Here is a 14,844-nt window from a genome sequence, read left to right on the forward strand (position 1 = left end):
GCTTCTGGTAACACACAACTAAATGCTGAACCTGCATTTACCAAATGTTAATTTATAGTTACTCAATATTTCTTGGTGTATCTACAAGATAAACATTATATACATTAACATCACAGTTTCAAAATATTAATTACAAATTTAACTATTAATATTGCCATGAAAACGCAACTAACCCTGCTACTTGTCACTTTTATATTTCTTTTATATTAGTTTCTTTTTCAAATTGAAAGTTACAACTTTTATTGCTAGCGTATGCGTCTCATTTGCTCATATTTTAGGACATGGAGTTGGGTTCGATTCTTGTATCAAATTGGAAAGGATGTGTACCAATTCAGTTTTTAATTCATAAACTGAACATTTTTAGTCTTTATGAATAGAGATTCTCATATAAATTAAATTATGTTACAAAATTATATATTTTAGAGTTAATTGCACAAATAGCTAGCTATATGAATGGATCATATTGTATGCTTGGCTTCAGGAATGAAAATTTGCATACTTAGGGGCTGTTCGGGATTCCTTATTTTCACATCCTTATAATTTATAAGGAAAAATCATAAGTTACAAAAGTGTAACTTATCAACATTTCTTCTCATATAATAAGGAAATCCAAACATTTTTTTTAACTTATCATAAGTTATAAGTTATAAGAAGGTAAAAATAAGGAATCCCAAACAGCCCCTTGGAGTATTCTTAGCTCGTTCTTTAAAAATATGCGAGAGAGATTTCTAAATTATATGGTATAGTTATGAGTACATGAGAGAGAAAATGATATACGGGAAAATTAAATTTGGGGTTTAACTGTTTATAACGTATAATTTTTTAATATTTTATAAAAATGGTTGTGAGAGGATGAAAGAGAAAAGATAACGATAAAAGTATAAAAAATATTATTTAATTAAATATAAAATAGAAAATACAATGTTTTTTTAGTATAATTATATGATATATATGAATATATGGTAGAGAATGGATAGGGATTTGGGAAGGCTCTTAATTCGAACATTTAAAGTTAATTGATGTCCTAGCATTTGCCACTTAGTTGGTTGCATGTTTTGCCTCCAACGTTAATGCTGTCAATTTTTTGGGTTATCACAAGCATTCCTCACGAGGGCACAATTTTTTTTAATGTTTTCCATTATATTTGACTTTTTCTGGTTACTATCATCGGTAGCCAACCTTAATCACCGACAATCAATCTTCAACAATGAACAACATGAAATTCCGAATGCCTCATTCGTGATGGTCTTCGATGATGGGATGGGTGGGCTAAAGGAGAAATGAGAGGGTGTCGGAGAATAGTTTCTCGAAAGTTTTTTTTTTCTCTAATAGAACTCATTTTCTGATTTGGTTCAAATCTTGGCAGCTTGCATCCACGTTTCAACCTTCATTTATACCTCCAGTCTACAACTAGCCACGATGGTGGTTAGGCCGTCTCTGAGAAAGGCCGAACATACAAAAAAAGGGCCGTAGGCCCTAACGAGTAACGAAATATATAGGATAATTTTTTAATCGACATTAACGTTATAACAATAAAAATAGCAAAAACATAGAAATAAAATCAAATACAATAAAAGCTAACGGCTAACCGATGATTCGTGAAGTTCTCCTAGCATTCTTAACAGCAAATTGTTTGATCACCTCTTCAAAGTTTATATTATCTAAGATTTCGCTCTCAATAGCTATCATCGCCACCATTATGTCTTTCTTGGGCATTGTGGATCGTAAATAAGATTTTAATAACTTCAAATTTGAAAAACTTCTTTATGTGGATGCCACTGTGACAGAAAAACTTCTTATTTATTTATTTTAATTAGTTTGGGTCCAATACCACAAATGGATTATGGAAACACAAAATTTGGTCCAATATATGACAAGGGGATTAAGATTTATTTATATTCTATAAAAAATTTTTAATATATATAAAATTTAATGCCCCTAGAAAGTAAGTGCCCCGGCCGATTGTCCGGGTTGCACCACCCTCAAGCCGGCTCTGTAAATCTTATTAGGAATGAAAATTAAGAGCATTCTCATCCCACCTCTTATCTCCAAACAAAAAATTACACTAAAACTTACTTTATTTTCTCTCTTTATTTCAATTAAATAATATTTTTTATACCTTTTATCATTACCTTTTCTCTTTCTTTCACTTACAACCACTTTCAAAATATATTAAAAAATTATAGAGAATGAACAGTAACTTTTCCAATATACAGAAAAATCACTACTTTTTCTAAAAAAACTTTCCACTCACAACACCCTGAACCACTCTCTAAATTATAAAAACACCCCTCACACAATATAAGGGTTGGATGAGAATGCTTAAAGAGCATTCTCATCCCACTCCCTATCCCTAAACCAAAAATTACACTAAAACTCACTACATTTTCTCTCTCTATTTCAATTAAATAATACTTCTTATAACTTTTATCATTACCTTCCTTCACTCACAACCACTTTCAAAATATATTAAAAAATTATATGGGATGAACAGTAACTTTTCAAATATACAGAAAAATCACTACTTTTTCTAAAATATAAAAACTCTTCACTCACAACATCCTAAATCACTCTCTAAATTATAAAAACACCCCTCACATAAAATGAGGGGTTGGATGAGAATGCTCTAACACATTAAAAAACTAGGTGGTCAATTCTAAAAGCTCCGAAAACTGGTTGCATTGGAGGGAGTGACGGTCGCGTGGGTTAGGGTTTTCAACGAAAGAAGCTTGAGAAGATCGGTGGGACCAAGAAGAGATGGTCATTTTTCAAAAATAAAAGGAAAAAAAAACTTATGGGCATTAAGGTTAGGGCTAAACGTGCAACTTATAATTTACAAATGTTTGGACTAAGTTAGCAATTTTTCATTCGAAAGGCTATATATACAATATGATCAAACCTCAGGCCATTTGCATAACTAAACCCAAATGTCTGGACTACATTTGTGTTCTTTTTTCATTTGGGTCATGTATATAATATCATTAAACGACTAAAGCAATTTCTGTAGTTAACTCTATATTTTGTACAAGATTTTATCCCCCGTATTACGGGGGTTGTTTTACATTATTTATTTTTAATATTTATATATGTATATTTGGATTTTAATTTTATTTATTTTAAGAAAGTTAGTAATTAATATACTTGAGATTTGATGATGAAATGGTTTCACAAATAAATGATATGTTATAATCCGGTTTAAAAGCTATCTGGGTTTGGTGATACCCATTACCCGTTTATTTTCTTTATTATAGAATTGTTTCTTAATTATAAATAATATCTTTTTTTATAATAAAATAGGATATTAATTTTTAGTATATTCCTATTTTTATAGGATTTTCATATCAAATATTTGATGAGATTATTTTTTAACATAATGAGATGTTATAACCCGTTTAAGAGCTATCTGAGTTTGGTGAGACCTTTACCTGTGAATTTGGGTCAAATACGTGAGAAACCTTCATTTACAAATAAAGTAATCTGATGACTTGAGAGAATGGTTGTTTTACATTTTTTATTTTTTAATATTTATTTTTTGAGTTTTAATTTTCTTTATTGTAAGAAATTAATAATATACTTAGGATTTGGTGACCCATGACCCGCTTATGCTTTTCACTAACAAATTGTTTATTAATTATAAATAATATCTTTTTCTTTTTAAATTGGATATTAAATTTTAGTATATTCCTATTTTGTAGGATTTTCATATCAAATAATTGGTAAGATTAATTTTTAATTTAATAAGATGTTATAACCCGTTTAAGAGCTATCTGGTTTTGGTAAAACCCATACCCATGAATTTGGGTTAAATCAATGAGAGGCCTCTATTTAAAAATCAAGAAATCTGGTGGCTTCCATAAAAGGGGGGAGCGGCCACATCGCGACACATAGGATTTTTGGGTTTTCGTTTATATATATTACTAGATTTTATCCCCCGTATTACGGGGGTTGTTTTACATTATTCATTTTTAATATTTATATACGTATATTTGGATTTTAATTTTATTTATTGTAAGAAACATAATAATTAATATACTTGAGGTTTGATGATGAAATGGTTTCACAAATAAATGATATGTTATAATCCGATTTAAAAGCTATATGGGTTTGGTGATCCCCATTATCCGTTTATTTTCTTTATTATAAAATTGTTTCTTAACTATAAATGATATATATTTTTTAAATAAAATAGGATATTAATTTTTAGTATATTCCTATTTTATAGGATTTTCATATCAAATATTTGATGAGATTATTTTATAATATAATGAGATGTTATAACCCGTTTAAAAGCTATCTGGGTTTGGTGAGACCTTTACCCGTGAATTCGGGTCAAATGCGTGAGAAACCTTCATTTACAAATAAAGCAATCTGATAGCTTGAGAAAATAGTTGTTTTACATTTTTCGTTTTTTAATATTTATTTTTTGAATTTTAATTTTATTTATTGTAATAAAGTTAATAATATACTTAGGGTTTGATGATGAAAGGTTTTCATGAATAAATGATATGTTATAACCCATTTAAAAGCTATCTGGATTTGGTGACCCATGACCCGCTTATGTTTTTTACTATAAAATTGTTTATTAATTATAAATAATATATTTTTCTTATTAAATTTCATATTAAATTTTAGTATATCCCTATTTTATAGGATTTTCATATCAAATAATTGGTATGATTAATTTTTAACTTAATGAGATGTTATAATCCGTTTAAGAGCTATCTGGTTTTGATAAGACCCATACCTATGAATTTGGGTTAAATCAATGAGAGGCCTCCATTTAAAAATCAAGAAATATGGTGGCTTCCATAAAACGGGGAAGCGACCACATCGCAACACATAGGATTTTAGGGTTTTCGTTTATATATATTATAGATACATAGATAGATGTGTATTATAATTATAAAATAAAAGTTCACTAAAATTCGGTATGTGTGTTATTTTAAGTTCGGGTTAAGTATATAATTATTTCTCATGTTTTTAAGGGTATATAATTTTCTCTTTAAATAATAAATTTGATCTAAATGTAAACGTTTATCTTATCATCTTTTTCGAATCAATCCATTTTCATAGGAAAATAAACTTAAGAAACAAATTGTAAATTTGGAAAGAGTATTAAATCACTTAAAAGTCATATGTAGAGTCTAGACTTTGGCATTATTTTCTCAAAGATGAATGTCAATGTAGGAATGGAGTTGATATAGTGTCACGAACTCAGATTGATATCTTCTTTATTCACAGCATACAAACGACTACAGAACTACTTGATTTCAATATGAAATCAAGGTAAACCTAATTCTAAAGATTGAAAAGTTGAGAGAGCAACTAAACAATTTATGAACAAGTGATAATACGTCAAAGTCTCCTGCCCATCTTTTGGAAGGATTGGACCTTTTAACTCTTTTTCTTGTAAGCCCACATCCAATCCTCAAAGCCCAGCAGCTTCACTCGAAGCCCAAACGTCTTATATCAGCCCAACTCACCAATAGATTTTATGCAAGAAAAATAACAAATATTAAAAGATAAAAATACAAACAATGAACTGAGTATATTCAGAATATGTTAAAAAACTAAAATGTTACCTTTTAACACTCCCCCACAGTTCATTGTTTAAACATATCAAACATTCCTAGCTTTTGACAAATGAATTCATGTTGAGCCGGAAACAACCCTTTTGTAAATATATCTGCAAGTTGACTTGCAGACTTTGCTTTAACAACCTGAATTACCCCTGCTGAAATCCTATCACGCAAATAAAAAAGATCTACTTCGAAATGTTTAGTCTGATCATGAAAGACCGGATTAACAGCAATGGAAATAGCTGCTGAATTATCACAAAACATTTTGACAGGCAAAGTTACACGAACTTTTAACTCGGCCAACAAATTCACAAGCCATATTATTTCACCAGCAGCAGCACACATTGATCTGTACTCTGCCTCTGCAGAAGATCTTGAAACAGTAAGCTGTTTCTTACTTTTCCAAGAAACAAGAGAGTTACCTAATAAAACACAAAAAACTGTAACAGACCTCCTACTACTCAAGCATTTCGCCCAATCTGAATCGACATAAGCCTTTAATTCAAAAACGCCCTCTTTACTTATCTTAATACCATGACCAGGAGCTTTTTTAAGATAACAGCCTTAATGCTAGTCTCAAATGTGAATTTGTAGGACTATGCATAAACTGGCTCAAAAATTGAACAGAGTAAGAAATATCTGGTCTAGTATGTGACAAGTAAATGAGTTTTCCAACTAACTTTTGATAACTAGTAATATTTTCCAAACGAATATTGTCTTTTTCACAAAAAGAAGTAACAATATGATTTTGCTCAATTGGTGCATTTACTGGTTTGCTACCAGTTAACCAAACTCAGCAAGTAGCTCAATGCAATATTTTCTTTGACTTAAACAGACACCACTTGGTGAGTATAAGACTTCAATCCCTAAAAAATATTTAAGAATACCAAGATCTTTAATCAAGAATTTGGTTTTTAATAAACCTTTTATTTTTCCAATTTTTTCTACGTTATTTCCCGTGATGACATTGTCATCAACATAAACAAGTAGTACAATCAAGACATCATCAGTGGACATAACAAATAACGAATAATCAGACTTACTTTGGACAAAACCTATATCAAGTTACACACTTACCAATTTATCATTCCACATCCTAGGTGCTTGTTTTAAGCCATATAAGGACTTGATAAGTTTACATACTCTAGTTTCAGATTTAGAAAAATAACCCTCAGGTAAACTCATGTACACATCTTCATATAAATCACCATATAAAAAAGCATTATTTATATCAAGTTGATACAAAGACCAATTGTGTTTTACAGCAAGAGAAATTACCGTTCTCACGGTAACCATTTTCACAACTGGTGAAAAAGTTTCACCAAAATCTATTTTTTCTCTTTGGTTGAACCCTTTTGCCATTAATCTCGCCTTATATCTCTCAATTTCACCTGTGGACCTATATTTAATCTTGTAGACCCATTTACACCCTATTGGTTTTCTACCAATAGGAAGGTCAACTAATTCCCATGTATGGTTTCTATTTAAGGCAACCATCTCCTCATTCATGGCATCAATCCAATTCTTATTAGATGATGCTTCTTTATAACTCCTAGGCTCAAGAGATTTATTTAAAACAGAAGTAAAACACAAGTTATCATTTGACAACTTAGAATAGTTAACCACTTTTCTAGACCATATTTAACCTTACCTTCTACAACATAATCATTCAAACTTTTTGGTAACCCAGACTCCCTAGATGACCTCCTTATGTTTGTTTAACTAGTAGGACCAGTAGTACCCTTAGGAGAGTTATTCTCTTCATTTATACCATCAAGAAACTACCTCACTAGGACTAGGATCAAGATTGAAAGGCTATTATTCCACAACAACCTGTCGATCCACATCCACAACCCCGCCTTCAATCTGACCACTAGGACTAGAAGGCTATTCATTAGTGTTAGTAATTCTAGGCTCCCTCTCCTCATCATCGGGATTTGTCCTACTTGAATGAATTTAGGTATTATCACAGAACAAATCAAAAAATTCAAAGCATTTAAAGAATGATCAACATTTTCATCAAAAGATTTAAGAATATTACTATCTTTAAAAGGATACACATTTTCATAAAATTTAACATCACGCGAAAAGAAAACTTGTTTAGTTTCAATATTCCACAATTTGTACCCCTTCTTTTGAATAGAGTATCCTAAAAAACACATTTATCAACCATTTTGGCAAATTTGTTTGTATTGTTCAAAGTAGCACTAAAACAAAGAAGACCGAAATTTCTTAGGTGGTTAAGAGAGGGTTTAAAGTCAAACAAACACTCATATGGAGACTTACCGTCTAAGACCGAAGAGGGAGTCCTGTTAATTAGATAGGTTGCAGTTAGAACACACTCAGACAAAAATTTAAAGGAACACCGCTTTCAAACAACAAAGACCTAGCGACATTCAACATATGCCTATGCTTTCTTTCAACTATGCCATTTTGTTGAGGTGTATGAACACAAGTAGTTTGATGTATTATACCATTATTGCTAACAAAAGTTTGCATTTGTGTATTAACAAATTCAGTTCCATTATCACTTCGAAAAATTTTAATGGTTTTTCCAAACGGATTTTTAATCATGTGAAAGAAATTCAATATGTTTGAACAAACTTCACTTTTATTTTTCAGCAAATACACCCAAACCGCTCTAGTGAAATCATCAACAATAGTTAAGAAAGACTTGTATCCTTCTTAATATTGACCCAATAAGGACCCCACACATCTAGATGTACTAACTCTCCAAGTTCAGATGTTTTATGATCACTTAGAGGAAACGACTCAAGATGCTGTTTAGCTAAATGACATATTTCACAAGGATAAGAATCAATGTGATCCTTAATTTGTAAATCATTTTTCAAAACATCTAAAACCTGGAAAGCAGGATGTCCTAACCTAGCATGCCAAAGATTAACTTGATCAACACTATTAAAACACACCTTAACAGGTTTAGTTGCATCATCACAAAAGTACAGGCCATCTATGTGATTACCAGTCACCAGGATTCTCTTTGTGAGTGAGTCCTGGATATAGCAATTATGCTCACTAAAAGTAACAGATAATTTGTTATCACACGCAATTTTATACACAGATAACAAGTTGACATTATATTCTGGAACAACAAACACATCGTTTAGAATGACATTATTACTTAATTTTACGTTGCCAATTTTTGTAACTAAAGCGCTAGATCCATTTGGATGTTTTATTTTAATGTCAAATTCAGTTACATCAATCTGATTAAGCACATTCTTATCACTCATAACCATGTGTTGGTTAGCTCCAGAGTCTACAACCCAATTAGATTCAAAATGGGAAATTATCCCACTAGAAAAGCAAAAGATATTTTTGCTAAACACACACTTAGAAAAATTATTCAAGTAATTACCTCCTAAATTAGGAGCATGACAACCTTCGTCGGGTTTATCTCCAAGTAAGCCTAATAACCTTGAAACTTGATCAGATGTAAGTGAAATATTATTAGAGTTGGATCATGTACAAGCTTTACCAGAGTTAGAACTATTTGAAAAAGATTTTGTTCCTTGATTACCAGTTTTACCAAATCTTGGTTTGGAATTTTGAGGATAACCAATAATTTCAAAACACCTCTCAACTGTATGACCAATCTTATTACAATGAGAGCATTTTAAATTTAGGTTAGGACCTCTATAAATTCCCTTTTTATTATCTTGGAACTAATTAGCTCTAGCACCAAAACCAACATTTTGAGTTTGAGTTTTCATTGAACCATTAGTATTTCTGTGAGACTCTTCTCTAGAGATAATAGAGAAAGCAGTCTTAACAGTAGGTAATGGTTCCATAATTAAAAGATTAGTTCTAACCGATTGATATACATCATCCAGACCCATAAGAAATTGCATCAACTTAATCAAAGTGTTAAAATCATTAAAACTCTTTGAGGCTTGACAAGAACATGAAGGCAGTTGAAGCATAGCATCAAACTGTTTCCACACAGTTGACAACTTATGATAGTATTCAGAAACCGATGATCCATTTTGATTTAATAAATTGATTTTTTGATAAAGACCAAAAAATAACAGATCCATCAACCTTATCATAAGTGTCCCTAAGTTCTTCCCAAACTTCAAAAGCAGACTCAGAATATACTTGGCCCATATATAATTCATCACAAACAGAGTTTAAAATCCAAGTAAGAACAACAGAGTTGCACCTATCCCACTGATTAGCAAGCACCTCATCATCAGTTGATTTTAGAAGTTTACCGGTAATAAAACCAAATTTGTTTTTTGCTTGCAAGGCTAATTTCATAGCATTGGCCCACACCCTATAGTTTTCAGTCCCTTTTAGTTTTACATTTATAATAGACAAGGAGCTTGAGTCACTAGGATGAAGGTATAGTGGATTACTAATATCCAACTTGCTAATAAGAGTCATAGAACTACTAGCATCATCACCCATTTTATCACAAACAAAAGCAAAAAAATTAAAATGAGCACACAGGAAAGCATACAAAAGAGTATTCTGAAATGGCAGATCAAGGATTTAGCCAAGAAGACTTACGAAAAAAAACACACAATATCAGCTAATCAAAGACTTATTAGTATTCTTAGAATGCCTAATGCACACAAAAACCAGGCATATATCTTCTGGTATCAACAACAAATGCCTAATGCAAGAACTTAAACAAAAACAAAAACAAAAAATAAGGAACGATATCACCAATTAAATGCAGTAGGATAGCCGTAACCTTCACTTGGCTTGCTAGCGACGAGAATCTTCGTCTTTAACAATAAATCAGATCAATAGGGAAAACAATGAACCAAGAACACCGTTAGGGTTTCAGATCTAAAAAACCCTAAATACACCGAAGATTGATTCAAGCGGAAAAACGATGGATCAGCCAAGGCTGTGATACAAACTCATATTGATATCTTCTTTATTCACAGCGTACAAACGATTACAGAACTACTTGATTTCAGTATGAATCAAGTTAAACCTAATTCTAAAGGTTGAAAAGTTGAGAGAGCAACTAAACAATTTGTGAATGAGTAATAATAAGTCAAAGTCTCCTGTAGGGATGGCAATGAATGGGAGGGTTTAGGTATTCCCAAACCCATATCCGATTATGAAAGCTTGTTCCAAACCCGTCCCAAACCCATCGGGTTTTAATCGGGTAATTATCCATCGGGTTTCAGGTTTTTCCATCGGGTTTTATCAAAATACACATTGGGTATCCCAAACCCAAAACCCGTGGGGTTTCTGTCGGTTTTGACAAGATATAATTAATCGATTACAAATAATGATTATCATAAAAATAAAATATCTCAAATAATTATCATAAACAAGTTTCAATAAATAACATATTTAAAATATTTTGAGTATACTATATATAAATATAGAAAAAGTTACGTCGGGTACATTGGGTATATAGTCGGGTAAATGGGTCAATGTTATCGGGTAATCGGGTCGGTAATCGGGTATGTTGCAAATCCCAAACCCGTCCCAAACCCTAATGGGTCGGGTATTACCCGTCCCAATTATGTCGGGTTTCGGGTTTTTCCATCGGGTTCGGGTTTTATTGCCATCCGTAGTCTCATGTCCATCTTTTGGAAGGATTGGGCCTTTTAGCTCTTTTTCTTGTAAGCCCACATCCAATCCTCAAAGCCCAGCAGCTCCACTCCAAGCCCAAACGTCTTATATTAGGCCAACTCACCAATAGATTTTATGTAAGAAAAATAACAAATATTAAAAGATAAAAATACAAACAATGAACGGAGTATATTAAGAATATGTTAAAAACTAAAATGTAACCTTTTAACATATAGACTCACACTATCAACACAGTTCAATTTTGCTTCAAGTTGTTTCTCGTAAGTTATGTTTATACTAAAGTCGAATAGTATTTCATCATCAAGTATTTTTAGCTTAATTTATTATAGGGTTAAGTGTAAAATGCATACTTGTGGTCAACACCTCTTTTCACCGTGAGTACCAGTGGTGGATATTTCGCACCTTGAGCACATGAACCCTGCAACGCAGTTAGAACCCCGCTATGAACCCAATGTTTACCCGTTGTTAGGAACGCTGTGAAAAAACCATTATACCCCTACACTTTGTGTGTCCGTATGGTTGTGTAATATAAACTTTGAAGTTTGAACCCTCTCTTCTTTCTCTCTCTACACCACCGCTGCTGGACACCGCCACCACACAACTGTAAGTTTTACTTGAATCGGCTTATTAAACCTATGCATCTATCTAAACTATTTTAATTCACTACAATCCATTGACAAAAAAATAACATGATTAACACCAACATCTTCCTCATCCATCGATTTCCATACCTTTTCAAGCAATTCTTTAAGCAACAACGAGCTCTTGGTTTCATCTTTCCTTTTATTAACACCTACATTAGGCGAATGGCCCATCCCCTTCATATGAAACAACAAATATTACCAAAACCAACACCCGAAACTGAACAAAAATGATCAATCAACCGGCTAAATGAACGTTGACTTAACGGAGGATTTACATTGCGAGGTCAAACATGCTTAAGGTGCTCAAAGTGCAAAATGTCCACCACATGTACTCACGATGAAAAGGGATATTTATCACATATGTGAATTTTACACTTAACTCTTTATTATATCATTTTTTAGCTACATAGATAGGTAAAATAAAGATACGCAAGGAATGTACATGATTCCTTCTTACTAGTTGTATGTGTTATATATTATACCCTGAGCTCAGTAACCATAAAGCTTGGACGAAAGTCGTGGCGTCAAAAGGACCTCTAACGGCTTTTTCTTTGGAAGAGTTATCCCAGAACCTTCAGTCATGTCCACCAGAAGACCACCAGGTCTAACCAAATCAAAAGAATGAACAAGACGAGCTAGTGTCAGATGAAGCAGTTTGAGTGCGAGTGTAGGTGCTGGACAAGAACGTCAACCCGACCCAAATGGCACGAGGACAAATTGTTGTCCTCTAATGTCAACGTGTTCATGGTCTAAACCCAAAAACCTTTCGGGTTGACATTTAGATGGATCAGTCCAAACTCGTTCGTCCCTGTGAAGCTTCCAAACATTAAAGATTATCCTGGTCCCAGCTTTGACATTGTACCCGGCAACGGTACAATCTTCTATGGCCTCCCTGGGTATAAGCGGACCCCTGGGTAGAGACGCATTGTTTCTTTGATAACAGCTTCTAGAAACACGAGGTTTTTTATGTCGGATTCATCAACTTGTCTTTCTTTACCTACGTGGGCGTCTAGCTCATGTTGCAATTTTTTGAGAACAACAGGATGGATTAACAATAACGAGATGCTCCAAGTTAGTATACCAGTTGTAATGCTGTTGCCTGCTAGAACTAAGGCCTGTAGCACAAACATTTAAAAGGTTGTATATATCAATAGTTTTATCTAACAATGTTTTTATTGATTAAGGATGTTAAGGACAAAAGGTGGAGTTTGTTCACATATATCCTGTTTATACTTTATACAACTTTTAAAGAATGAATAGAAATATTTATCATCTCTCTACAAATCCAAAAGATTCTTGTATAAACCTATGCAAATATAACTTACCATGCATGTGGATTTGATGCTAGTATTCGAATCATGTTCGAAATCCGAAAGTTTCCCTTCATCTTCAAGTGACAACATTGCATCTATCAAATCTTTTGCATCCTCTTTGTCACCTTCCAAATCCAATTTCCTCTTTTGTCGATGTTCAGGCACCCACTCTCCAAGCAAAGAATCAAAATCTGTCGCCGCCTTTTTCATCTGCTTCTCGTATCCATGTAAATCCAACCACCAAAGCCAAGGTATCGCGTCCGACACAACAAAACAACCACTCAACCGAAAGAAATCTAATATCGCTTTCTGGCACCTTGCCCCCTCCTCACCATCATACCGTTTTCCTGCAACCATCATCACAATTATGTTTAACATCATGTGTCCCAACCATTTGCTCAGTTCAACAACCACAGGCCGATGCAAGTTTTCAGTCCATCGAGTGTAGAGATCCTTAATTCCTAAATTAATCTCCGTTGAACGGACGTCTCTCAGGATCTCCACACGGCGGTTGGAGAGGAGTTTAGATATAATGATTGTTTTCATTTCATTCCAAAAGGGTGTGTATGGACCAAATGAAAATGTTGTGTAGTTGTAACACATGTGTTTCAAGGCTGCTGAATTTGGTCTAGAAGAAAGTGCTTTGTCATTGATGGTGAAGCATTCTTTGGCTACTTCCCAACTGCTGACAACGAATGTGGGGCGTGTTCCTAGACGGATCTTGAAGGCGGGACCAAATTTGTCTGCCATGGTACCTAGTGTACGGTGAAGAGGTTGGTTGCCACCTCCAATTAACGGGAGATGTCTGATAATCGGCCATGCACCATCGGGTTCTGGAGCTTCTCCTTCTATCGGTTTCGTGCTTCTATTGTACATAAACATGAAATAGAAGAGTAGTAACATAGAAAGAGATGGAACGATTAACTCGAGTGAATAATTCATTGTGTTGTAGTGTTTTGTTGTGAATGAGAAAATATAACATGCATGAGGAATATATATAAAGACATGGAGTGATGGGAGGTTTGTCGGTATAATACACGGAGAATTGGATTTTATAATCTAACCCATAAGAGCATTAACAACCTAGCTATCAAATGTTGTGCGTGTGATTTTTATAATTTAGGGAGTAGTTTACGGTGTTATGAGTGAAAGAAAAGAAAAATGTTGTGATTTTTGTGTATATTTGAATAGTTCTTGTATTATCATGTAAATATTTTAATATTTTTTAAAGTGGTTGTGAGTTGAGAGAATATAAAAAAGTAATGATAAATTTATGAAAAAATATTATTTAATTGAAATGAAGAGAGAAAAAATAGTTATTTTATTCTATTAGTGTAATTTTGAATTTGAAGATAAATGATGAGTTGTAAATGCTGAGAGCATTCTCAACCCATTCCTTAAAAGTATGCGAGAGAAATTTGTAAATTATAAAGAAATTTCACAAAATAGCCATATTTAACCAGTTTAACCGAAAATACCCTAGGTTTACAAAAAAATCCCACTGGGGATAGAGCTATATTTTTTTATTAGGGGTTACAATCTAGAACATAACGAGGATAATGTATTGACAAGAATATTAGAACATAAAGAAGTTAACATGTCTTATTTAAGTTGGGACAACCTCTTTTTGGGTTTTCATACCTTGGGACTTTATGTTCATAATGATGTCATACTTGCCTTTGGTACTCTAGAAAAGCAAATCTTAATCGAACCTATATTTGCTCA

At 32.9% G+C, this 14,844-nt stretch overlaps 1 protein-coding gene and 1 pseudogene across 1 annotated transcript; both read right to left on the reverse strand.

The window, feature by feature from the left end:
* Positions 1-5,603: 5,603 nt before the first annotated feature.
* LOC143547361 (uncharacterized) lies at positions 5,604-10,010 on the reverse strand. The gene is made up of 7 exons (XM_077038807.1): positions 9,630-10,010; positions 9,289-9,532; positions 9,121-9,183; positions 8,959-9,009; positions 8,310-8,859; positions 6,858-7,131; positions 5,604-6,074 (listed from the first exon to the last, which is right to left on the reverse strand). The coding sequence occupies exons 1-7, from the start codon at positions 10,008-10,010 to the stop codon at positions 5,604-5,606; spliced, it is 2,034 nt and encodes a 677-aa protein (XP_076894922.1).
* Positions 10,011-12,295: 2,285 nt separating this feature from the next.
* Positions 12,296-14,061, reverse strand: LOC143547363 (xanthotoxin 5-hydroxylase CYP82C4 pseudogene; annotated as a pseudogene).
* Positions 14,062-14,844: the final 783 nt, after the last annotated feature.

This window comes from Bidens hawaiensis, unplaced genomic scaffold (genome assembly GCF_021521415.1).
Source record: "Bidens hawaiensis isolate Kalapana, Puna unplaced genomic scaffold, B.hawaiensis_p1.1 tig00014713_1, whole genome shotgun sequence".
Lineage (NCBI taxonomy): Eukaryota > Viridiplantae > Streptophyta > Magnoliopsida > Asterales > Asteraceae > Bidens > Bidens hawaiensis.

Excerpts from the sequence above, each read along its gene's own strand:
- LOC143547361 (XM_077038807.1), bottom strand. The coding sequence starts at position 10,010 with ATGGGTGATGATGCTAGTAGTTCTATGACTCTTATTAGCAAGTTGGAT. Across the intron at positions 9,533-9,629 it reads ATGATAAGGTTGATGGATCT|TTTGATGCTATGCTTCAACT; the intron begins GTTATTTTTTGG and ends GTGTGGAAACAG. Across the intron at positions 8,860-8,958 it reads TCATGCTCCTAATTTAGGAG|ACTCTGGAGCTAACCAACAC; the intron begins GTAATTACTTGA and ends ATTGGGTTGTAG.